At 33.1% G+C, this 24,366-nt stretch overlaps 1 protein-coding gene across 2 annotated transcripts; it reads left to right on the top strand.

Moving 5' to 3' along the window:
• Positions 1–12,585: 12,585 nt before the first annotated feature.
• Positions 12,586–23,051, top strand: LOC21402985 (E3 ubiquitin-protein ligase RKP). Of its 2 annotated transcripts, XM_010101588.2 has the most exons (11): positions 12,586–12,903; positions 13,278–14,941; positions 15,833–16,654; positions 17,197–17,357; positions 18,190–18,328; positions 18,956–19,039; positions 19,721–20,002; positions 20,118–20,249; positions 21,199–21,398; positions 21,732–21,939; positions 22,329–23,051. In XM_010101588.2, the coding sequence occupies exons 2-11, from the start codon at positions 13,442–13,444 to the stop codon at positions 22,632–22,634; spliced, it is 3,834 nt and encodes a 1,277-aa protein (XP_010099890.1). In that variant the 5' UTR covers positions 12,586–12,903; positions 13,278–13,441; the 3' UTR covers positions 22,635–23,051. The 2 variants fall into 2 exon arrangements, with proteins under 2 accessions (XP_010099890.1, XP_024023617.1); XM_024167849.1 differs by lacking the exons at positions 21,199–21,398; positions 21,732–21,939; positions 22,329–23,051 and adding an exon at positions 20,590–21,192.
• The last annotated feature ends 1,315 nt before the right edge of the window (positions 23,052–24,366 follow it).

Raw genomic sequence — 24,366 nt, 5'->3', positions numbered from 1 at the left:
TGAGACTTAATAAAATATCGTTTTAGGTTGTGAAAATTGCTGCAATGAAAATATGTCCAAGCCCAACCCATCCGGCTTATTATCATTAATTGTTTGTTCCTCTTATTCTTTCCTACTAAAAAGTATTTGCTTCCTGTGTGAACCATCTTTTTCTGCCTTTTTTGTTTTGCTCTTCAAGAAGCAAAAGTGATACATCTTTTTAGGTTTTTTTTTTTTTTTTTTTTGTCTTCTTATTTGTATAATTGAAGATTCCAAAATATTTCCACAGAAGAGGAGTGTATGTTTTTATAATGGCAGTTCGCAAGAATTTGATTCATTATTTGAATAGAGTAAACAAATAACAAGATTCAAAGCCATTTAGATTGCTAACTTCTAATTGGTAAGGATATTGTAAAATACCTTTTCTCTTTTGTTTTTTTTTTTGTTTTCTTAGAAAAATATGTTTATAAGAGGATGTAGAATACTTAATTATAAAGTAGATATCAATTTCGTGAAACACCCAGGTTGATTTTTCATTTTTTTTCCTGGTTTTTCACTGTGTCTTTAGCTTGTATTTGTGTTCAGTTCATTATATTCTATAATTACCGATGTGAATCTCAAATACGAGTCATATCTATAATTACTTTTCGTAATTTTATTTGAAATAGTTGAAAAGGTGTTCCATTACACTATATCGGGTTAGGTGTATTTGTTTATCTTCTACCAACGTCCGTTATTTGATAGAAACAAACACTCCATAATTAAATTAATAACACGTGAAAATTTAGTTACTACCATAATTATTATATCAATCATAAAGATTATTACCATTGTAATTATCATATTTCTTTTCTAAAAGAAATGAAATTAAGATGTTAGTACTACTCGTTTTAGTATATTACTACAAAGATCAAAAAAAGGCTAAAAGTCTGTTGTCAAACCTAATCACAATTTAAAGAAAAAGCAAAAAAGAAATGAAACTGAGTCCCACGTCAGTTGTGGAGTAAACCCTTTGTCTTCAATATATAGTCTTATATATTGTCTTTTGTCCTATATTGGTTGAGCGTGAAGCCTTTTGTCTTTTGGAGGCTTATAAATAAGAGCTTGTTAATTTATTGACCGTGTTTGGAATTGATTCTGTTTTTATTTTTTATGTTTTTTGTGAAAAAAAATAAAAGCGTTTTTAAAACGGTGTTTGGTATAATAAAGACTAAAAACGGAAATAAAAATGATTTTTTTTATTTAGTGTAAAATAAGAGAGAAACGAAAAATAATTTTTAGTCATTTTTCATTTTTTGTTCTCGTTTTCTCCTCTCTCGAGCAGAGAGATAGAAAGACATTAATAAGTTTTTTTATACTGAAAATAATCTTTTGATAAAACTATCAAACGCATTTTCAAAAATGATTTCTGTCTGAGATTGAAAACGTTTTCATTTTCATTTTCATACCAAAAGAAAAAATTATTTTGTAACGAGTTCCAAACGCGCCTATTGTTTTTGTTATTCTTTTTGTATGTGTGGAAATTTTGTTAAGTTTTTGTAATCTCTTGGTTTATTGTGGAACTATTTGACTATGTATTTGTTTCCGTTTGGAACGATTACTTTTTTAAGTGAGTTAATTTTTTTTTAAAAAAAAACTGTAATAAATGCAGTTGATTTTTTTAAGAAATTAAAATAATATATATTTAGTTAAAATAGAGGACATGATTGGAGGTTGCTAGGTATTTTAGCTAAAATATAGGGAGTGCCCAGAGATGCTCTAACTACTCGATTAAGTTTATCAGGATTTGTAACCAACAGATTCTCATAACTCTGTTTGGTTACCAATTTCTATACTTGAATTCATGATCTTGATTATGCAAAACTCCAATTAATATCAGACAATTGAAGCAACTCTAGTCATATTGCCGATATGTTTGGACGTGGCAGTTAAAACCGTACAGATGTATACATTACGCGCATAGCTCATGGCCGAGATACAAGAGATGATTACCGATTAATAGTTCAATTTGGTTGTCATAAAACGAATTGATAAAAGTTTCATTAGAATTTAGTTACACATAATAGGAAATATTTCAAACGCCAATGATTATGTAGCTTTTGATGGAGAGAGAGATCAGGTTTTGGATAGACTATTTCCTTTGAATTTGAATCCGAATACAATATTCTAACAGCAGGTCACTAATTGAATTCTAGTCTTCTACATATGCATATGTAAGGGCCCGTTTAGTTCGCTGATTCGAGTTTTTAATTCGAGTTAAGATGTGACTTTATGTGAGAGCTTTTTAGATGTAACTGTTTCTGTGAGCTTTTTACTGTAGTAAAACTCGAATCAGTGAAATGAACGAGGCCTAAAACTTTAGATGTAACTGTTTCTGTGAGCTTTTTACTGTAGTAAAACTCGAATCGGTGAAATAAACGGGACCTAAAATTGTGAATGAATTCAAATTTTACTAAAATAGTGTAAATCCGCCGCATGACCAAATCGGAAATTAAATATCACCTATTTCTTAACCCCGACCTATTGTCAATAATTCAATTTTATGTCTAAATTATTTCATCATAAAGATACAATTGAGAATTTCACCCTAGGGTACGAGCAAATATCATATTGAATAGTGGAATCAGATTTCTACTTGGGTGGGGATATACACTATTTTTAAAAAAATATATGGAACTAAAAAGGAAAAAAACGTAAATTTTAATGGGAATATACATGGAACAAAGTCAACCAAATCTCGATGAGACGAAAAACAAAGCAAATCGTAAATTTCGTAGAAGTTGCGAAGAAAAAGTCCAATAGGAGTAGTTTGCCCCCAAACCTCAAGTGGTTTAACTTGCTATTGCCTACCAGTTGAGCTCGGTGTTCAATGTCTAATTTATTTCACTAATTTGAGTTTTTAATTTTAATTTTGCTATAGTTAAAAATTCTCACAAAAAATCACATCTAACTTTTCTGTTACAGTAAAAAGCTCTCATATAAAAATCGCATCTCAATTCGAATTAAAAACTTGAATCCACAAACTGAATAATGGACAATTTTCAGTTTTGAATTAATTTGTATCAGATTTTTTCAGTTTTGAAACATACATTACCGCTCTATTAGAAAATGTACTCTCTCTTTTTTTTTTTTTTTTTCAAAATACATATATGTAAAACTTAGAAGTAGTTTTTTGATCGGTACGGACCTTTCTTATTATAAGTACCATTAGTATTACTTCTTTGTGTTAATTCTAGTGATGATTATTAAAAAGAAATGCAATTTTCTATAAACAAAAAGTGCTTTGAATGAGGGCTGGCCAATTAAATTTCCCGAGTTCACACTTTCAATCTCTAGTTAGGTTTTTTTTTTTTTTTATATAGAGAATTTTTAATTTTTTTTTTTTTTTTTAGAAACTGTAGTAGGTAGTAGATTTCATAAACTTAGGATAGTAAATAGCATAATTATTTTAGTTAGTTAATAAAGAACAAACTCTCGAAATAGTTAATTTATTTTTCTCATTATTCTCTTATTTTTTTTACTAAGGTTCGCGGCAATTTTGAAACTCTAAAAAATCTCTAAATTTTGAAAATCTTTTAGGCTCCATTATTTTTTACTTTCATATTCAAAATCTGCGATTAGTTTCTTTTCACTGAAATAAGCTATTAAATTTCACTCTTCCCATTCTCTTTTTTCTCGTGAAAAAGCATCTTTAGTACCAGGCCCAAATGGGTTAAATAATAGTTACCACCAAAAAAAAAAAAAAGAAAAAAACTACTTCCTCAAAGGTCTGCATGCTATCATAAGTTACCAGTCACTGGTACAAGCTAACGCTTCTTTTATTTTGTTAATTCGAATTGCAATTTAAATTTTTATTATAAGTTTTTATTTTTTAAAAATTTAAATTTAATTTTTTTTACTATAATATTATTTTTTCTCATATACACTTTTTAATTCAAATACAAAAGATTACATAAATTCACACAATTTTTAATTAGTTGGCAAGTTAGACCTTGAATTTTTTAAATGTAGCTTTCCAACTCTAATTATCATCTATTGATTGACGTTGGTCAATTATTATTGATTAAATTGTTTTGTCAATGATTTTAAACTTTACGATCCTACATGTTAGAAATTAAATCACGTATGTCTCGATGGAAATTTATCCCTATACAAGAAATTTTTAAAACTAAATTAGTAATGTTACACTTTTTTATACATTATATTTAATTGCAATTTTTATTTGTTTAAGTTTTTAAAGTTAAAAAAATAGACACAAGAATAAAAATGAAGTTACAGTGTAGAGTTAAAAGTAAAAAATAAAGATGTAAATGAAAATTTTTAAACATTTTTGTATCAAATCAGAAATTAAAAAAAAATAAAAATTGAAGGGGGCTTGGTAATAAAAGAAGAGAAAAATTTATAATTTTTAAAGATCCTTCAATGGACCAATTGGGCTCAAGGAGGCTTCAGCCCCCTCTATTAATTGGCTCCGTCCTTATCCTTCTAGATACAAGAGAAAAGGTGATAAATATTTTTTAAAACTGTATTAATTATACTTTTTACATCTTACTTTTATTAATAATTTTTTTTAATTAAATAATTATACTAATAAAAAAATATTAAGTAAGAAATAAGGGCATGTTTAGTTCGTTAATTCGAGTTTTTAATTCGAGTTGAGATGTATTTTTAATTGTTCACTTCGCTGATTCGAGTTTAGAATTCGAGTTTTTCTACAGTAAAAAACTCTCACAAACAATCACATTTAACTTTTTTACTGCAGTAAAAAGCTCTCACATAAAGTTACATCTCAACTCGAATTCTAAACTCAAATTAGCGAAGTGAACGAGGCTATGAGAGCTTTTTACTGTAATAAAAAAATTAAATGTGACTATTTTTTAGAATTTTTTACTGTAATAAAACTTAAATCGGTGAAATGAACAGGACCGTATTTTTAAAAATAAATTTTTTTGTAATTTTTTCTAAAGACAAAGAGGTAGGGCCTATTCAGTGGGATTCACATAACCCCACAAGAGGGCCCACTTTTATGTAAAACAAAATTGTACGTGGCATGCAGCAAAAAAATGGCACGTTTTGGTTGGATAATCCTTTCTGGCTTAAATAGCACCTCTCACCCCTAATTCCCACGTGTATCCCTTGCAGACCTCTCATTACCTGAGAAGCAGATGATCCCTCCACTCGAATTACCAAAACAGCCCTAATCTGGACACGTGCTGATAAATAACAATGGGTGAGGTCATTTTCTAAAATAAATCGAGAAACTCCGTATCATTCCCCGTGATGTTAATAATTAAAAAGTTCAATTTTGACTCGCTTTTGTGGAAAAACTCTTTCAGGTGGATGACGAAAAAACCGGTAAAAAAAAAGAGAGAGAGAACCGGTTGGCGACAGGTATATTGCGCGTGTGGTGCGCACAGCGCACTATGAGTGACCATGAGAACCGGTAGGGGAATCTCGAGGCTTTGAGTGCTCATCTTTGCCCCTGGCGTACTGTAGCGTTGCCCACTCCATGTGGCATGTGCTTGTGGTTGTGCATTGTTTCACCACGTGGGGATTATTTGGCGGCTTTTATGATCTGATCTTAAAATAATAATGACATCAATTTAAATCTTAATTTTTATATAAAAATTAATATAATATAAGTTATTATTTTTATATTAATGGATATTTAAAATATTATCACGTCAATTAATAATAAGAGATTATATTTATCAATATGAATATGATAATTCACCTTTTATATTAGTTAGTATAAAAAATTAAAATTAAAATTAGTATCCTTAGCATTATTCAATCTTAAAATGGGATTTATCTTACTTCTAAAGAAAATAACTCAGCAAATAATAATAATAATAAATAAATAAATAATAAAACAAAGAGAATAAAAAAAAGATAAATACTCTAAAGTATGTCAAGGGACTATATTAATTAAAAAGATATTAATCAGAGAATAAGAAAAAAAAACATAAATCGATGGTAGTTCAACAATTTTCTCAAGAATATATATCTAATGTATTAGCCTTTACTATATCAAATTATGTTAAGAAAGGATATATTATTAAAGCGTTATTTTCACTTGATGAATGTGGATGTTGTGAATTTCTTTATTTTCACTTGATCAACATAGATGTTGTGAATTTATTTTTCCTTCGTGAAGAGTTACTATAACATTATTAGTTTTTTTTGGAGAAGTTTCATTTCATATTTAACAAATTACATGCGTAAATAATAATTGTAGATGACTACCAATTATAAGGGAATTCGATCTTAAATATTGATTGAATTCATTAATGAAGACGGATGAAATACACAGAAAAGACTAGTTCAGTACAAAGAAAATCGAGTATGACCAAAGCTCATTACAAAGAACTATTACGGTTGATGGATAAAACTAGTTGACTAAGAGTAAACTCCAAATATTGGAGACACAAGCAGTGCGACCTAGAGACAAATCTAGCCATAAACGAACACACACCGTCGATAACCAACTCAAACGGGTGGACACACAAAGAAAATCAGAATGTGAAAAAATCACCCATGTTGTTATAATACTTAGCCAAAGGTGTAGAAATGGCAGTGATAAGCCAGCCACCACAATACGGAGGCCAAAGAATTTGGATCTGATCATAGTCACTACGAAAGAATTGTGACCACTGTTGATAAAAACGAAAGCAAATGAAACCCAAACAAAGCCTCCACACTAGAGATCCATAGGAAACCTCCTGCTCGTCGCATCGGTGAAAGCAGCCATGCCCCAAGATATCCGCTAATCCTCCCCCGAACCATACCGACTATGGCATTGAGACCCTAGAGTAACGTCGCCGCCAGATTTACGCCTCCATCGTCCACGGATCACACCTATCAACGGCCACCTAAACCAGTATGACGTTAGCCTTCGTCTTAAGGGCTGAGAGACTGAGGATCGACCGTCGATCATGCGCTAAACTCTAATCTTAAAAAGGGATACCAAATAGTGCTGGAACTTTGGGCCGGCGGGCCTGCTTGAAGCCTGCATTTTTTAGGCCCGGCAGGCAGGCCCATAAGGTCGTCCATCCGAGCAAGTTTTCGGGCTTGGGTGCCCAAGAATGGTCGAAATCGCTGAAGCCCGCCGACGGAAGAAAGCCTCCGACCGTTGATCGCCGAATTTTTTTATGTTTGATTTTTTTCTCTCCGGCCCGAATTGGCCGAAGCCCGATCAATGGATATTTTTTTGATCGTTGGTGTTCGACCCGACCCTCCGCCCGAAAAGGCTGACTTCAACGGCTCTTTTTTTTACCGTTGCTCGATTTTTGGCCCGAACCTGACCTGCCAAAACCAAAAATGATCGTTGGATTAGAATTTAAGGGAAAAAAATTAATTTTGTAACCAAAAAAAATTCCCTATAAATACCCCCATCATCCACACATTTTTCTCACCCAAACTCTCTCAATCTCTCAAATCTCTCTCACAATTTTTTCAAAAACTATCACAATATCCTAAAGCTCTCTCTCTCAAATCACTCTTATTTTTTATAATGGCGAGTGGAAGTGCTACTGCATCTGCAAGTGTTGCAACCTCCAAGAGGAAATGCAAGTGCACCTCAACAGTTTGGGATCACTTCAACACAATAATGTGTGTTGAATGTTGATTTTAGTTTTTATATAATTTTAACACAAAATAACTTAATAATTATTTATATACAAATACAATTACTAAATAATAGTATAATATATATAATATATATACAATACTATAAAAATTAAAAAATATAATAAAAAATATTTATTTTCTGCCCATTTGGGCGGGCTCGGGATGTCTGACCGGACTTGGGCAGCCAAAACTAGGCTCGCGGCCCGTCCATGGGCCTTCTCAGGCTCGGGCGGGCGGCCCAAAAATTTTGAGAAGGCGGGTTCAGGCGTCAGGTTCAAAATCAATTTTTTCAGACAGTTATGGGCAACCTGTTCAAAGTTTCAACACTAATACCAAACTCAAAACCCTAACCACACGACTTGAGAGAAAAAAAAAAAGAGACTTTTATGCTTTTATTATTACTCTTTTACTCGGCGCCGTTTTCTATAACATTATCTATGGACTATAATTAATTTTACACTAGTGCTTGGCTTTTCAGAAAAAAAAGGAAAAAATGTTTAACATCAACACTGCTAACTATGTTGGATATGAAATTGATGAAATTCTTATTCGTTGTGAATTTCAAAGATTATATATTATCCATACATTTAACATATAATTTGTACGTATTTCGTTAAATCTAGTAGAAATATTTTTCCGTCAAACAATATAGTACTATAAATATTCACCCTTATCTCACAAAAAAAAAAGGATAATAAATAATGATAAAGAGGATAATGAATAATGATTCCCTTTCTTATTATTTTTAGATGCATATCAACATTTGATTAATATATTTTTTTGAAAGGACATTTGATTAATATTTGGCTTTTGCTGCATATCAACATTTTATTAATTATTTTAGTTTTGCAAATGAGCATTTTATACGCATGTAAGATCAGCTTATCATAAATTAAGACGTGTACGTAACGAGATTATGAACTCGTTAGAATTTCAATCATTACTACGGAAGGGGCCAAACGCAATAAAACTTGGTCCTTTCCTTATCTTTTATTCAAAAGTTAAAAAAAAAAAAAGTCATCTCACTAATTATAGCTTCAAATATTACGTGCATGTAAGTCACGTTATTAGCTTTTACCATCTAAAAATAATAGATATTCTGTGTGATGGCGTATCTACAATCATTTTTGGTACGCAAAAAGAAAAATTTTTTTTTTTTTTTTTTTTTTTTTTTTTTTTTTTTTTTTTTTTTGCAGATCACAAAATTGGTTATATATTTTGACTACTTCACGTATGAGGGTGACGTATTTTATTTTAGTTTTATATATTTTTTAAATGGATTTTAGTTTTATATTCGTTCATTTGAATGAAATAGAATTTCTTTTTGTGCATTTTCTTTTAATTTACTAATTTCCTACGGCAATAGTAGTTCTTGACTTCTTGTTAACCAACACGTCAATTATTAGAAGCATCTCTCACTCTCTTAACTATAAAAAAGGGGGGCCAATTCCTTTTTTACTTTTTAAAGTCTTCTGATTATCCAGAAGAATAGTACTATTTAACGAATTGCATGCATGTAAATCTCTACTGCTGTTTGAAGAAAATTCTATCGTTTTCTTATGAATCAAAAAAAGAAAAAACTCATTTTGCATTAAAGAACAAATTATGAGTCATACAATAAAAAGGTATTTGCTCAAAAAATAATTTTAAAAGAAGAAATAAGGTCGTGTTTAGAATTGATCGCGTATTTATTTTTCACATTTTTCGAGAAAAAAATGAAAACGTTTCTAAAACGACGTTTGACGTAATAAAAATAAAAAACGGAAATGAAAACGATTTTTTAGTTTAGTGTAAAATGAGAGAGAAATGAAAAACGAGTTTTATTCGTTTTTGATTTTTTATTTTCGTTTTCTACTCTCTCAAGCATAAAGATATATATATATTAATGAGTTTTTTTATACTGAAAAGTACAATCTTTTGATAAAACTATCAAACGTATTTTTAAAAATAATTTTTGTATGAGATTAAAAGCGTTTTCATTTTTATTTTTTATTTTGGAACGAATTCCAAATGCTCTCAAAATTTTGCACTGTTATTAGATGTGTTCGTCACTTCGCTTTTGCACTTTATACTTTCGTTACATACTAAAAAGCCAAACTTATCCCTTTTAAATTTTTTAGCAACCAAAAAGAAAAATTTCGATGAATTATTTTAACTATTTAGATCTCTGATTAATTATGTTTATTTTTGCATGATACGATATATAGATTATATTAAGCATTGATCATTGAAAGCTTTTGGGTTCTTAGGTTTAAAAGTTGAGATTATTTGTATAACGTTTTTGGAATAATTTTAAGGACCGGTTTATTTGCACCCAAACTTAAAAAATAATTTAAACTCAACTTACAACTTTATTTAAGTTTACGTTCTTTTATAAAATTTGAGTTTGAACTTTAGTTTTAATTTGAGTTTTGGGCTAAAATCTGAGTTTAAGACCTCGTTCATTTCACCGATTCTAGTTTAGAATTCGAGTTTTGCTACAGTAAAAAAACTCTCAGAATCAGTCACATTGGCCTCGTTCACTTCGCGGATTCGAGTTTTCAATTCGAGGTGATATGTGATATTTTCTGAGAGCTTTTCACTGTAGCAAAAAAAGTTAGATGTGACATTTTCTGAGAGCTTTTTACTATAGAAACCTAAAACTGAAAACTCGAATCGGTGAAATGAACGACACCTTAACTTTTTTGTTACAGTAAAAAACTCTCACATAAAATCACATCTCAACTCGAATTAAAAACTCAAATCAGCGAACTGAACGGGTCCTAAGTTCTCACTTCAACTCAAGTTCTTAAACTTAAACTCAAGTTAATGAACAATATTTTCTTTTCTTAAAAACGCCATAACTTTTTCGTTTTAATTCCGATTGAAATGATTTTTTTTCTATGCGTTTAGAACAAAATAAAACTTCACCCATATACCCTATTAAAATTTTTCATCACCATTGAGTTTTTATTAAAATACTATCTAAATACAAATTTAAATTTTGACTCACCTAAACACAAACTCAAATAGATTCTCAATTCAAACCATAACTCAAAATGTGCACATCTAAACACAAACTCAAATTAGAGTCTCAACTCAAACCATACTTAAATACATCTTAATTCAAATCAAGATACAAACTCAAGTCATCATAACTCAAAAAATGTAAATGAACAAGTCCTAAGGGCCCGTTTAGTTCGCTGATTCGAGTTTTTAATTCGAGTTGAGATGTGACTTTATGTGAGAGCTTTCTACTGTAACAAAAAAGTTAGATATGACTGTTTCTGAGAGCTTTTTACTGTAATAAAATTTAAATTTTAAACTCGAATCAATGAAATGAAGGAAGCTCTTCTAGTTTCTAGCTAAAATATATTCCTGTCAAGAAAGAGATAACTACGGCTAAAAAAAACTGTGGCATTTGTGACAATATTTTAATAAGATTTTATAAACAGTACGGATAAATTTTATTACTAATTAAAAAACTCTAAAAAAAATCATTTTTATCTAAATAAATACTTTTAAAAGATTATGATTTTTCAAACATTAACCGAAAAGATCATTATTCATAAGTATTATTATTTCTCTTATTTATATATAAAATCCAAAAAAGTAAAAGAAAACACCAAATAGGATTTTTCAACGCAACTGACCCTCCCTCGATTGGAAACCAGCACATCCTTGACCGAACTACAGTCTCCCTCACAAACAGAGATCAGCATCAACTCACAAGTTCACAACATAATCAAATAACAAAGAGAGAAAAAATAAAAATAAAAAAAAGGAAAAAAAGGGATCAAAGGATCGTCAGTGCTAGGGATGAGATTCTTCCTCGCTATATGGGGCCCGCCCCCATGGCCCATTGCTAATGAGGTTTTGGATGAGAAAGGGTTAAGGGTTGTTCTTTTATATAGGCCCCTAATGTTTGGTAGATGAATTCGTTATCTGATTTGAATCATGATTTGTGGTTCGTTACAGTATTTTTTCTCACAAAAAATTCACGTAAATCGAAAATGGTTTGAATCACATGGTTTGAATCCTCCAACCAAATCAAATCACTTGTATAATTTTAATGACTAAAATAATGTCTAATCAATCATATTATACTATATTATTTTAAAATTTAAAAATATTTTTTAGGATTAATTTCGTTGGCGCCCCTAAATTTTGAGATTTTTTTCACTTTGTCTCCTTAATTTTAAAAATTCTCACTTTGTTCTTGAACTTTGAATTTGTCCCATTCAAGCCTTTCTACAAGAATTCTGTTAAAATCAAAAGGAAAAAAAATAAGGAGTTTAAGTGTGATAATGTGATTTTTATGTGTTTATTATTAACAAAAATTTAAATAGAAAGACTACGAGACTGTATTAATCTCTTTTCTTTTTCTATCTGTTTTGCACATAAATCACAACAAAAAAGATTTAGTGAGGATAATTTAAAATTCAAAAGACAAAATAAAAATTTTTAAAATTCAGTTGACAAAATAATAGTCCTACTCTTTAATTAACTTACTGTGCTTATTCATTAAATAATATGACGATGTGGACATGTGATCCGAAAAGAAGCATAATTCTATTAACATAAAAAAAACACTTAAAGATACTATTAGTATTACTAATAAAAAAATGAGTTTCATAACACACTATGGGACTCATTTAGTTTATAAATTAAAATTATAAGATTAAAATTATTTTTAATATATGTATATTTTTTATGAAAAAAAATATTATAATAAATTATAAATTATAATTCAAATTATTAGTATAAATTTTCTTACCAAACGTCTCATTATTATTAACGAGTGTCGAGTGGTACCGTGCTCTATACTATTAGGTAACATGTGGTGGTGAGCACGAATGATGTCTGAGTCGTACAATAAGGTGTATTTTAGATTGGGTCACGGCAGCAGCCGGTAATAATGTTGACACGTGTCAGTGTAAAAATCCAGTTTTAGGGTTCAGAGCCAGCGTGCGTGGGGTTGAAGCAGCTGGTCGCTCTGTCTCTCTCGTTCTCCTGTGTCTCCCGTCTGTTGGGGGGAATTTACGAAATACCGATATTGCCCCTGCCTCGCTCTCTCTCGCCTCTCTTTCTTCTTCCTAAACAAACTTCTCTCTCCTCGAGTTGGGAATGGGACGTGATGCGAATTAATGGCTTCTGCAAAACCCTAGCCGCCATTACTTGTTCGACCAAACAAGAGTCGCCGTCGAAACCCGCGAATTCTTCAGTGGATTTATTGTGCAATTGGCGCTACTTTCGGTTGAGTTCCGCTGCTAATTGCCGTCAAGTGTTGGAGTGCTGAAGATTTGTTCGTTTGAGGTTGTTTTTCTCTGTTTTTGCCCCTCTTTGAATTTAGAATTCGGTTTATTCATTTCTCGCTTGATCCATGTGAAAATTCGACAAAGTTCTGTTTTTACTTTTTTTGTTATGAAGATTGTAGGATACATACATACATATATATACATATATAATATACATATACACATATATGTATATATATGTATGTTATTGTAACGTAGCTTAGTCATCATGTAAACATGGTTAATTTGTTAGGCACGTTCATTTTGACCCAAATAATTTGGAAATTGCTTAATTGTAGCGTTCTTTTATGCTTTTCATTTAATTTCTTCTTAGTGAAATTAAAGAGGTTTCGAGAAGCTTGTCTCTGAAACTTAGTTACTTGGAAATTTCAGGTCAGGATTATGGTGGTCTGTCAGGATTTCAGTGTTTTATTTGAGAAGAAGCAATATTGCTGAAAGCAGAAGTGACAATCTCTGGAGGCATATTTGAACTATATAAAAAAGGTTTGGGTGCTAAGTTTGACTATTGGGGGTATTAGTGCTTTTCCTTGTCAGGAATGGCAGAGGACAGCCTACGAATTGGTGGGCTTTCTTCTGGGTTGGCTGTTATATTGAATGGTGAGGATAGTAAAGAAGGTTCGTCGAAATCCCGGCTTGTTTCGAATTGTGATGATTTTGGCCATCAATCGGTGGAACGAACTCTAGAATACATATTTGGTCTCCCTAACAAATCAGTTGGTTCGATATCAGATCAGATTGACGGCAGTCTAATCCGTGCAATTATAAAGAATGAGTGCTCGGAATTTCGTTCAAGTTCCGGCGTCTTGCTTAGAAATAGAGATGGGATTTGTGCTGTTGGTAATGGTTGTGGACCCCATATTATGGGTCTTGACGAATCCAGTATTTGTGGTGATATCGGAATCATTAGACCACCTTTGCTTGTAGAGAGCTTAGCTATGTTCAGCAGTGCTAGGGCTAATGCTTCTGTGTGGAAAGGAAAATGGATGTATGAAGTCATTTTAGAAACTTCAGGTATCCAACAGCTAGGATGGGCAACTCTTTCTTGCCCTTTCACTGACCATAAGGGTGTGGGTGATGCTGATGATTCATATGCATTTGATGGTAGGAGAGTTAGGAAATGGAACAAAGATGCTGAGCCATATGGGCAGTCATGGGTTGTTGGTGATGTTATTGGATGCTGCATAGATTTGGACCATAATGAAATATCATTCTACAGGAACGGTGTCTCCCTTGGTGTTGCTTTTCGTGGGATCCGTAAGATGGGTCCAGGATTTGGATACTTTCCTGCAATTTCTCTTTCTCAAGGTGAAAGATGTGAATTAAATTTTGGGTCCCGGCCATTCAAGTATCCAGTTGAAGGCTATCTCCCTTTTCAAGCACCTCCATCTATAAATTCTTTTGCTTTTCATTTGCTTCGTTGCTTGTCAAGGTTGTTGGACATGCATTGTATGGAGCGGGCTGAGCATTCTTCTTTTGAGAAACTAAGGAGGCTGAAGAGGTTTGTTTCATTTGAAGATCTTTTTCACCCTGTTACTCGTGGGATATGTGAGGAATTTTTCCATGTACTCGAGGCAAATGCCCAGAGCATAGAATACATATCTTGGGGTCCGTTTCTGTCATTCATGATGGAAGTCTTTGGAGTGCAAGCACCGCATGATTATTCAAGTTTGGATAGAATTCTAGATGTCTTTCTAGAATTTCAAGGATCAAGTTTGTTGTTTGAACACATAATAAATGCCCTTTCCTGTGGATGTAAAGCAGCTAAGTTGGTCCTAACAGAGTGCCCATGGTCGGGGTCATACCCTTATCTTGCATTGGCATGTCATCTTTTGAGGCGAGAAGAACTAATGGTGCTCTGGTGGAAGTCAACAGATTTTGAGTCCCTGTTCGAAGGTTTCCTTTCTCAGAAGGGTCCAAACAAGCAAGACCTTGAGTCCATGATACCATCTGTTTGGTGGCCTGGTTCGTTTGAGGACTTGTCATATGAAAATAGCATGTCGTTGACAACTACGGCTTTATCTGATGCTGTCAGTAAGGTAAATATCCATACAGCTTTGTTTTTCTTCTGAAAATGTATCTGTTTGATGAGGATTGCCTGAGAACCCCTTGGGGGCACATGATAGTTGCTTCTGAATATGCATTTGTATAAGTTAACTTCTGTAGATTGATGTTTAAATGATTGTTAAATAATAGACAGGATTTTGGGCTACAATGATTCTTAACCTGTACTTTTGCATAGTGGCTGTTCAATATAAGTATTTGAACACGGCTGATCTCTATTAACAATGCAAGTCTAAAGTTCTGTAATGCCAAATTGTAAAATTTTTTCCTCGATTGATTTGTTGGACCTCATGAAGTTGCTCTCTTAATTTAAATTAAATAAAAAATTTAAGCCTAGCATCTTACGTAAACTCCCTATTAAAGGAGTTCTTCTTCCTTTTTTTTCCCCCTCTCTTTTATTTTCTGAAAGAAGTGTTACCTTACCTCGAGTGTTTTTCCACAAAAATTGTTGTCATTTCACATTCAAATAGACCGCAGGTCTAGTTGTTCCCCACGAACCAAACTATTTGCATAATAGCTGCCTAACTTCAAATTGAGCTCCAAAGTATGGGGAGTTTGACACAAACAAACAACAATTTGAAGTCTGTTAAGTTTTTGGTAGAAGCATGTAATCTAAGTTCAGGACTAATCTATGAATTCAATTATTTCGCTGTGTTTTGTGGATCTGATTTGGGGATTAATTGCTTAGTTTTAAAGGTTATCTTGGTCTGACATTATTTAATCTGATATCAGTGACATATAGGAATTTCAGGTTATCAGTGTTTTGTTCTAGAGGAAAATTAGTTTCTTTTGCTTCTTGTGTAGGGGCCTGATCCAGTTTACGGTGTTTATAGACATGAAATTGATAAGAATTGTTCTGTTTACAGATTGAGGAGAAGCATAGGGACCTTTGTCGCTTGGTGATACAGTTCATACCACCTGTGACACCTCCTCAGTTGCCAGGTTCAGTGTTTAGGACATTTTTGCAAAACCTCTTATTAAAGAACAGAGGAGCAGATCGCAATGTCCCGCCTCCAGGAGTTTCTTGCAATTCTGTTCTTGTTTCTTTGTACACAGTTCTACTTCATTTTTTATCAGAAGGATTTGGAATGGGGGACATCTGTGACTGGTTAAAGAGATGTGAAAACGGTCGTGATGTTGGTTTTCTTCATAGGGGTGGTGAACAGAGTTTTCCAATTGCCTTGTTCCTAAAAAATGATCCCCATAGAACTGACATTTCTAGGCTTGGTGGGTCATTTAATCATTTGTCGAAATTACATCCTGTGAGTGATCAAGATGATGAAGTAGTTCGATGGGAGGAAGGCTGTATGGATGATGAAGAAACAAGAGTAACTCATTTAAGCTCAAAAAAACCATGCTGTTGCTCAAGTTATGACGCCGATTTCGCAAGAAGCATGAAAGACCCTATCAGATACACAAACAAAGGTTCTCGTTCTCATTGCAGCTCTATTTCAGAGAGGTCTGCTCATGTTGCTACGGAATGCAGTGCTGGAAGTTTAAATGATGAAATAGCAGATAAACCAAGTTCCAGTGATCAATCTGAATCTGAGTTTGATTATCGGCCAGTGCAGCATATTTGGTTTGTACCCAGGGAGAGTAACATCTCGTCAGCTACTTTAAGAGAAGAAGAACTTCTTGATGTTTTGCTGTTGCTTTATCACATAGGTCTTGCGCCAAACTTTAAGCAGGTGAGGATTTTTTATGATATATATATATATATATATTTTTTTTTTTTTTTTTCTTTTTTAATATAAAGAATGTTGTCGACGGTTTATTTCTTTGATGTTTCTATACTTGCATTTACCCATTTGGTTGGCTTAATGAGTTTCTATCGAACCTTGAAGTGTGATATGCAATTCAGAAGACCATTTGTTAATTTATGACTTTGTAAGTTTGTAATATAGTTTTCTTATTCTTGGGTGACTCTGATTTCTCAATTCTTTGTGCCGGCTAATGGCCTTTTTAACACAAGTGATTTCATCTCTAAACAGGTTACCGTCATGTGTTCGTCTCCTTACTTAAATTTGAATTATGTGATTGTTCTGCTGCATTCTTTGTTAAATATTTTCTTATGTACCTTATTAATCCTTTCTCGTCCGGTCCTTAAAACTTTTGATTATCAATAAATTTCTTGCAACTTTTTTCACCAGGAATTGTCTCTGGTTAGTGTGCATTTGTTTTCATGTGATGATTCTTTAGGAACTGAATTTTCAAAATATTCTTATTGTAGGCATCATATTACATGTCTCACCAGTCACAATCAATATCCCTTCTAGAAGAGGCTGATAGACAAATAAGAGAACGAGCATGCGGTGAGCAATTAAAGCGTTTGAAAGAAGCTCGTAATAATTATCGGGAAGAAGTTGTTGACTGTGTCAGGCATTGTGCATGGTGAGATTACTGTCACAAAATCTTGCATTTTGCATTATTTCCATTCTCAGATTGCTGCTATTGAATATTTATGGTTAGTCTTTGACCCTCTTCTCATCAACTTGAGGGGTTTAGGCGATGATAATAACATAAATGTTATGCTATATATTGAACTGAAACATAAATCTTGGGTACTTCATATATGGTTTGGTAATTGCGCCTGTTCTTGTTACAGGGGCTAATACTTTTTTTATTTCTTCCAATCCTTCGATGCATTTATGTTTGGTTGGCTTTTTTTTTTTTTGATCAAATCATTTTTTATGGTTGCATGCCATATCTACTGGCTTCTATGCGGTTTTTAAACTATTAAAACTACTTTATAGGGATGTATATTGATCAGGTTCTTATTTCTTTGTATCCATATGATATTTTGTGATGAGAGCTCGTTGTACCGTGCAATTGTTCCTCGAGATGGATTCTCCTGTAAAGTTTCTTTCTGGCTTTTATAGTTTGGGCCTTACTTTGCAGCTTTAATCAGCATTTCTTTCTTTCTTTATTCTTTTTATTATTATCATAATTATTATTTTTTGTGGTGGTAATTCTATTGCTGGCTGCATGCTTTTGATGAGTGTGTTTATTGCACACTCAATTTAGCTCATTTTGTATCTGTTACTTTTCTCTAGAAACTTGTAGTGTTCATATATTTTGTGGGTTTTCCCAAGATTCCTGGCCTTCGATTGAATCTTGAAGTGTGCTACGTTGAAAAAGAAGCTTTTAGCACGTGATTTTGAATTACAATATATATTATTTTACAATGTTTACAATGTGTTGATCAGTAAATTATACCATACAGGTATCGCATCTCTCTATTTTCTCGATGGAAGCAAAGAGGAATGTATGCAACATGCATGTGGACTGTACAATTGCTTCTGGTGCTTAGTAAAGTGGATTCTGTGTTCCTATATATACCTGAATACTATCTGGAAGCTCTGGTAAATCCAATTCTTTTTTAAAAATGAACATGACATGTCTAAATAAGAGTCAATTTGAACATTAAAATTTTGGAGACAATTATTTTATGTCCCTCGTAGGTTGTAATAAGAAAAATGCATTCCTACATAGTTGCATGCAATAGACAAGTTCTTAAAATGCTTTAGATTGTTGGTTTTGCTTGTTACTGCAGCTTAGTGATTTAAAATATGTGCAAAACTATACTAATATTTCCCTTTCCTAATCTTTTTGGGAATAGTACTGAGAAACTCCTAATTGGTTGTTATCTGCTTGAGTGAAAGTGGTGTGCGTGCTTGGTTGTAAGGTTGCAAGTTATTAGTCTACTCTAATAATTTGATGTCCTTGATTTTTCGCTGGCCTACATTTTCTTCCCCAGAGCGTGGCTCATACAATGTTATAGCTTCTGAATATTTAGTACATTAACGTACAACCATGTATGATGAATGATTTTTAGTGAATAATTTTACACGAATGTAAATATGTCGCTGCAATGGTTTTTACTTCTGGCATTGTGGATACTGAACATTAGCATGGCGTGTCATGTCTTTTGTTCATTTCTATTTTTATCCATTGGTATACTAACAATTGGCATTCAATCTCCTTTTCAGGTTGACTGCTTCCATGTGTTGCGTAAGGGTGACCCTCCATTTGTCCCTTCATCAATTTTTATCAAGCAAGGACTTGCTGCCTTTGTAAGTCTCATTTGTAAATCTTGTTTGATGGCCTTCGTATATTTGCTCTATTCTGCATGTACTTTGGCGTGAACAATGAAGTAGTATGATGCAAGGTTTTTAATCTATTATGCTTTGAGCAGGTTTGCTGAATTGTCTGCTGGGTTATTCACTTGTGGGGTTTAGAGGTTATGAACTCTGGTGAATTGTTATTAGTATTTTAGAATTATTATTTTTTAAGTTGAAGTGTCCATGGTGAATTTTACACTCTGATTTGATGTAATTTTGGGTTACATCCTTTAAGCGAGTAAGTTGTCAAGCGAGAAATTTTTGGTTTTAACTATGAGTATCATAAAGTGTTCCCTGAAACAGCTGCTCATCACATGGGTTTACCTTAGCCTATTAGAAAGTGAGAAGCCTTGACTTTCATGTCTTCTAAATTCCCAATGCAAATATAGCTTGATCATTTTTTAATTGACAGGTGAAAACTCAATTTCTTGGTTATACATTAGAGTACTCATGAGATTTCTACCTATACTATCTTTCGTGAATATTATGTTGAAATATGCCGAGGCTGTTAAACGCTTGCAGCATGTACACGAGTTAAAAATTTCCTTTTCCAGAGAAATTTTACTAATTTGTTGTATTCTTGAATTCTTCCGGAGATTGTGGTTACTGATTTCTTGGATGACTTCTTGTCAGGTCACTTTTGTTGTCACACACTTCAACGATCCTAGGATATCAAGTGCAGAACTTAGGGATCTTCTGCTTCAATCTATCTCAGTCCTGCTACAGTATAAAGAATATCTTGCTGCTTTTGAGAGCAATGAAGCAGCGACCCAAAGGATGCCAAAAGCGCTGCTTTCAGCATTTGATAACAGATCCTGGATCCCAGTAACGAACATTCTTCTGAGGTTATGCAAGGGCTCAGGCTTTGGCTCTTCAAAGCATGGAGAATCGTCAGTGTCGTCAGTTGTTTTCCAGGTGAATGTCAACACTCTGAATGTCATCATTGTTACTTTAAAACTTTTATCCTTTTACTATGGTGCAGTTTCTGACGGTCATTTTCCTGTCTTATTTGGCTTTATGATTCATAAAGAGATTGCTAAGGGAAGCTTGCATCAATGATGAAGGCTTGTTCTCTGCTTTTCTGAATCGCCTATTTAACACGCTAAGTTGGACAATGACTGAATTCTCAGTTTCTGTTCGGGAAATGCAAGAAAAATACCAGGTAAATTTTTGTTATGTCAGCGGATATCTTTTCTTCTTCTTGCTAATTATTCAAAATAAATGATAAATAAAAAATTATATACATAAAAAACCCGGTAAGTTTTTGTGCTATGAGGGCATGTGTTGCACACAAATGACCTAAGATGACAGTTGGGAGAATCGTGCTAAACCAAAGAGAGCAAGGAGTGGAGGAGAAGAGGAAGATAATTAAAAGAACAAGAAACAGGGAATGGAAAGCTGTTAAGCCGTGTTATTGAGAAGTTGGGGATCGCGTGCTAAAGAAAGCTGTAGCTCTAATCTACGTTTTTTGCTGTTAATTTGGCTCCTGGTTATTACTGTAGGTTAGGTCAATCGTCCACTAATAACGAAAGTGTAACAATCGATGGCATGGGTGGCGACATACTGGAAATGGTGTTTCTTTTAGAAAAGTCAGGTTTGAGGCACCATATTCTAGACCTGTAACCAGTTACCCGTGCAATGCACACTACAGTGAAGATATTGAATCTTCTAATGTTTTTATTTTTTGCAATTTCATTTGTAGTGTCATTGGGCATAGTAGTTTAATAGCTAGATTAACCTTATTCCTGGTCCTTGATACGGTTTTACGGTGAAGTAGAGGATCCTACGTTCCTATTTAAGCGGGTCCATTTTCTGACATTGTATGGTCATTTATTAAAACATGTGGTTAATAAAAATCTGCCAATCCTAGGCAATATCTGAGAGGATCTTGTAGTCTTGCTTTCCTATTTTTTTCTTTTTTTTTTTTTTTTTTTTTTAAATATGAAAAAGTTGCTGAGGGTTGTAGTTTTATCTCATATGGTGTAGCCACTAACGGTTCTGAGCAGTACACCTTCTAGGAAGTGCAGAATCCTCCCCATCCCCCTCTTTTTTTACGCTTTTTTATTCCATTGAGATATTTTCTGTGTAATTGTAGAAAATTATCTTTGCAGGTTTTGGAGTTTCAGCAAAAGAAATGCAGTTTCATATTTGACCTCTCATGTAATCTTACAAGGGTTTTGGAATTCTGTACCCGTGAGATCCCTCAGGCATTTTTGAGAGGAACCGATACAAACCTCCGGAGGTTAACAGAGTTGATTGTCTTTATGCTGAATCACATAACTTCTGCCGCAGATGCTGAGTTTTTTGAGCTGTACGTTCCTTACTATACTAGTAAATACACTATTTTGCTGTTTGTTGACTAGTTATTTTCTCTCTCCAATTTTATTTTCTTCCGGTTTTTTTTTTTTTCTTCAAACAACTTGTTGGACTACGAGGGAAGCAGGACTTCCCATCTCTTTTGGTGATTAATTTAAGTTTTTGATATCATTTTTGTTCCCATCATCGGTTGTCAAAATGCAAACACATCAAATAATACTAAAATTATGTATGGTCAGCGTCAGTCCAACTATGCAACTGAAAGAAAAAAGGCAGCTGTATTCTCATTGAAGTTTCTTGACTCATCTTAGCTTCAACTTTTTTGCAGGTCACTAAGACGACATGGCCAATCTTTAGAAAAAGTAAACAGGGGAATGATACTGGCACCTCTTGTAGGGATCATATTGAACTTGTTGGATGCTAGTGAAGATACGGAGTTCATAGAAGAGCACAATGATGTTGTGGGCATTTTTGCAAGCATGGATTGCCCTGGCAGCGTTCATTGCGGATTCCAGCTGCTGTTGGATTACAACTGGGTTTGTTTTGTCCCCCTCCTTTTATTTTGGCTCCATTTTGCCCCCTTTTTTTTGTGTCGTTGCTTGTGTGAAAGCTGTTCTGCAATCTCAGCATATAGTATCGACTCTCTTTTTAGGATTTTATTCATCTGTGAAGCAACCTAGGCCATAGATATTGTCTCTAAAACATGGAATTGGTACATGAACAATATCAAAAACTTTCATTTGTGTATAACTTTAGGGTTTCGAATGAAAAACCAAAAGACCAAAAAAAAAAAAAAAAATGTGTCAATGGATTCTTAAATACAAAAACAAATTAAGAGAAGGTTCACTTCTCCATTGTTTTTTACACAGAATTATCTGATTCTTTACCGTCTTCTTTATACTCATTCTCTTGATCAAATTTTCAGGCTGGGTCTTTTAGAGGGGATTCTTATCTTTCAAAACTTGGACAGCTAGAGAATTTCTTGGCTCTCCTTGTCAGCCGGAGTGAGTATGAAGTAGTTGGTAGGACAGGTTTTGAGGAAGAAACAGAAATTGTAGATGATAGCATTTGCTGTATTTGTTATGCCTCTGAAGCCGATGCAAGATTTGCACCTTGTTCCCACAGGTCTTGTTATGGATGTATAACAAGACATCTATTGAATTGCCATAGATGCTTCTTCTGCAACGCGACGGTTCTCGAAGTTGTCAGGATTGGTGAGAAGGCAGATTAGAGGACTGCTTTGTATATTAGGGTTACCTGCTTATAATGTATACCTCCTTGTTATGCATCATGAGCTGGTTAGTGGCAGATCTATCGTTTTCAATTCGATCTGAAACTAATCAGCTTCTGGTCAAAACAAGCCTTAGGATTGTAAAATGATGTGAGACAGAAAAGGAAAAAAAAAAAAAAAAATTGAGATCTACTATTAGAATTATAGAAATACTGTGTAAATGAGGTTGTTAAGGTTCTAGCAAAAAAAAAAAAAGAGAGATAGAGAGAGAGAGAGGCTGTTAAGGTTATGCAGTCAGAAGGAGACTGTAGTGGGATTTGGTCAAAGAATTTTGTAGAGAAAGATAGAGGACAATTATTCTGTAAATACGAGATGTAAATGGAAAGGAAATCCTTTAGTTCTTTCTCACTCCCGTCATCTATAAATTTGTACCGTTTTGTTGGTAATTTCTCTATTAGATACATAAACAAATGTATATACATTTTGTTATATTGAGTTATTGACCTATCGAATTGTGAAAGCAACATTTATTTGCCTGTGTATTAACGGATTTTAGATCAAGACGACGAGGTATTTTGGAGCAAAATACCTGCCCTAGTATTTGCATTTTAACACTCGGGCATGACAAAATTATAAGCAAACAAATTAAACAAAAATGAAGAGGTTGTTTGGTTGGGGAATTCGTCCCCTGATTCGAATTATGATTCGTGGTTTGTTACAGTATTTTCTCTCATAAAAAATACACGTAAATTAAAAATAATTCTAATCATATGGTTCTAATCTATGAACCAAACGTAATAGAAGTAAACGGTTTCCGTGGACATTCATTTTTTACCTGTTCATTTTTCGTTTCTTTTTCCATGTCTCCTCACAATTGGGGCAGGCCCAACAGGCTGAACCCAACAGTCATTCTTGACTCGACCATGTCACTAGCTCGATCCCAACTGCAATCCTAACCCCGACTTTAGTATTGTGTCGGTTCGACCGCGGTAGTTGTCACTATCTCTTGGCTCGATCCATTTTAATACCAACGTTGACACCAATCATAATCCTTTTTGGCTCGATCCATTTAAATACTAACGTTGATACCAATCTTAATCCCTTCATAATTTTAGCTTTGAAAACAAGATATTTGTGTTTCCATAACTTAAAAAAATTTAATAACATCTTGCAAAAATAATAATTAAAACAAGTTTACCAAACATGTTTTTTTTTTTAAAAAAACATTTCACATTTTTGTTTTAAAAAAATACTATTTAAATAAAATATATCTAACGGACGCTAAGAAAAGCTAAACTCTTGGAATTTAGAGATAGAAGCTCCAACCTCATCAAGTGACTAATTCTAAAGAGAAAAAAATTTAGAAACTTCTTTGAGTTTAATTGAATAAAAAAGACATAGATATAAACCTCATAGCATCTAAAATGATGCACATCTTCTTTTCGAAGTCACCTTTTGTATCAACAAACAGCTCATCCAGCGAGAAATCACAGTTTTTCTTGCAAAGCAAACAAAATAAAATTTAAAAGCAAGATCTTTTCTATTTTTTTTCTTTTGCAAGTAATGGAAACACTATAAACACAACATGAGAATAAGACGTTAATTTAAATTATAATTCAATGTCGTAATTAAAAAGAGAGAATAATTCAATACAATGTAGAATTTTGCAGGTAGATTAAGAAAGAATAAACTTTTCAGACTATATATACTAAATTCTTTTAGTATTAAGTAA

This window comes from Morus notabilis, unplaced genomic scaffold (genome assembly GCF_000414095.1).
Source record: "Morus notabilis unplaced genomic scaffold, ASM41409v2 Scaffold604, whole genome shotgun sequence".
In the NCBI taxonomy this organism is placed as follows: domain Eukaryota; kingdom Viridiplantae; phylum Streptophyta; class Magnoliopsida; order Rosales; family Moraceae; genus Morus; species Morus notabilis.
This window is presented reverse-complemented; position numbering and strand designations above follow the sequence as displayed.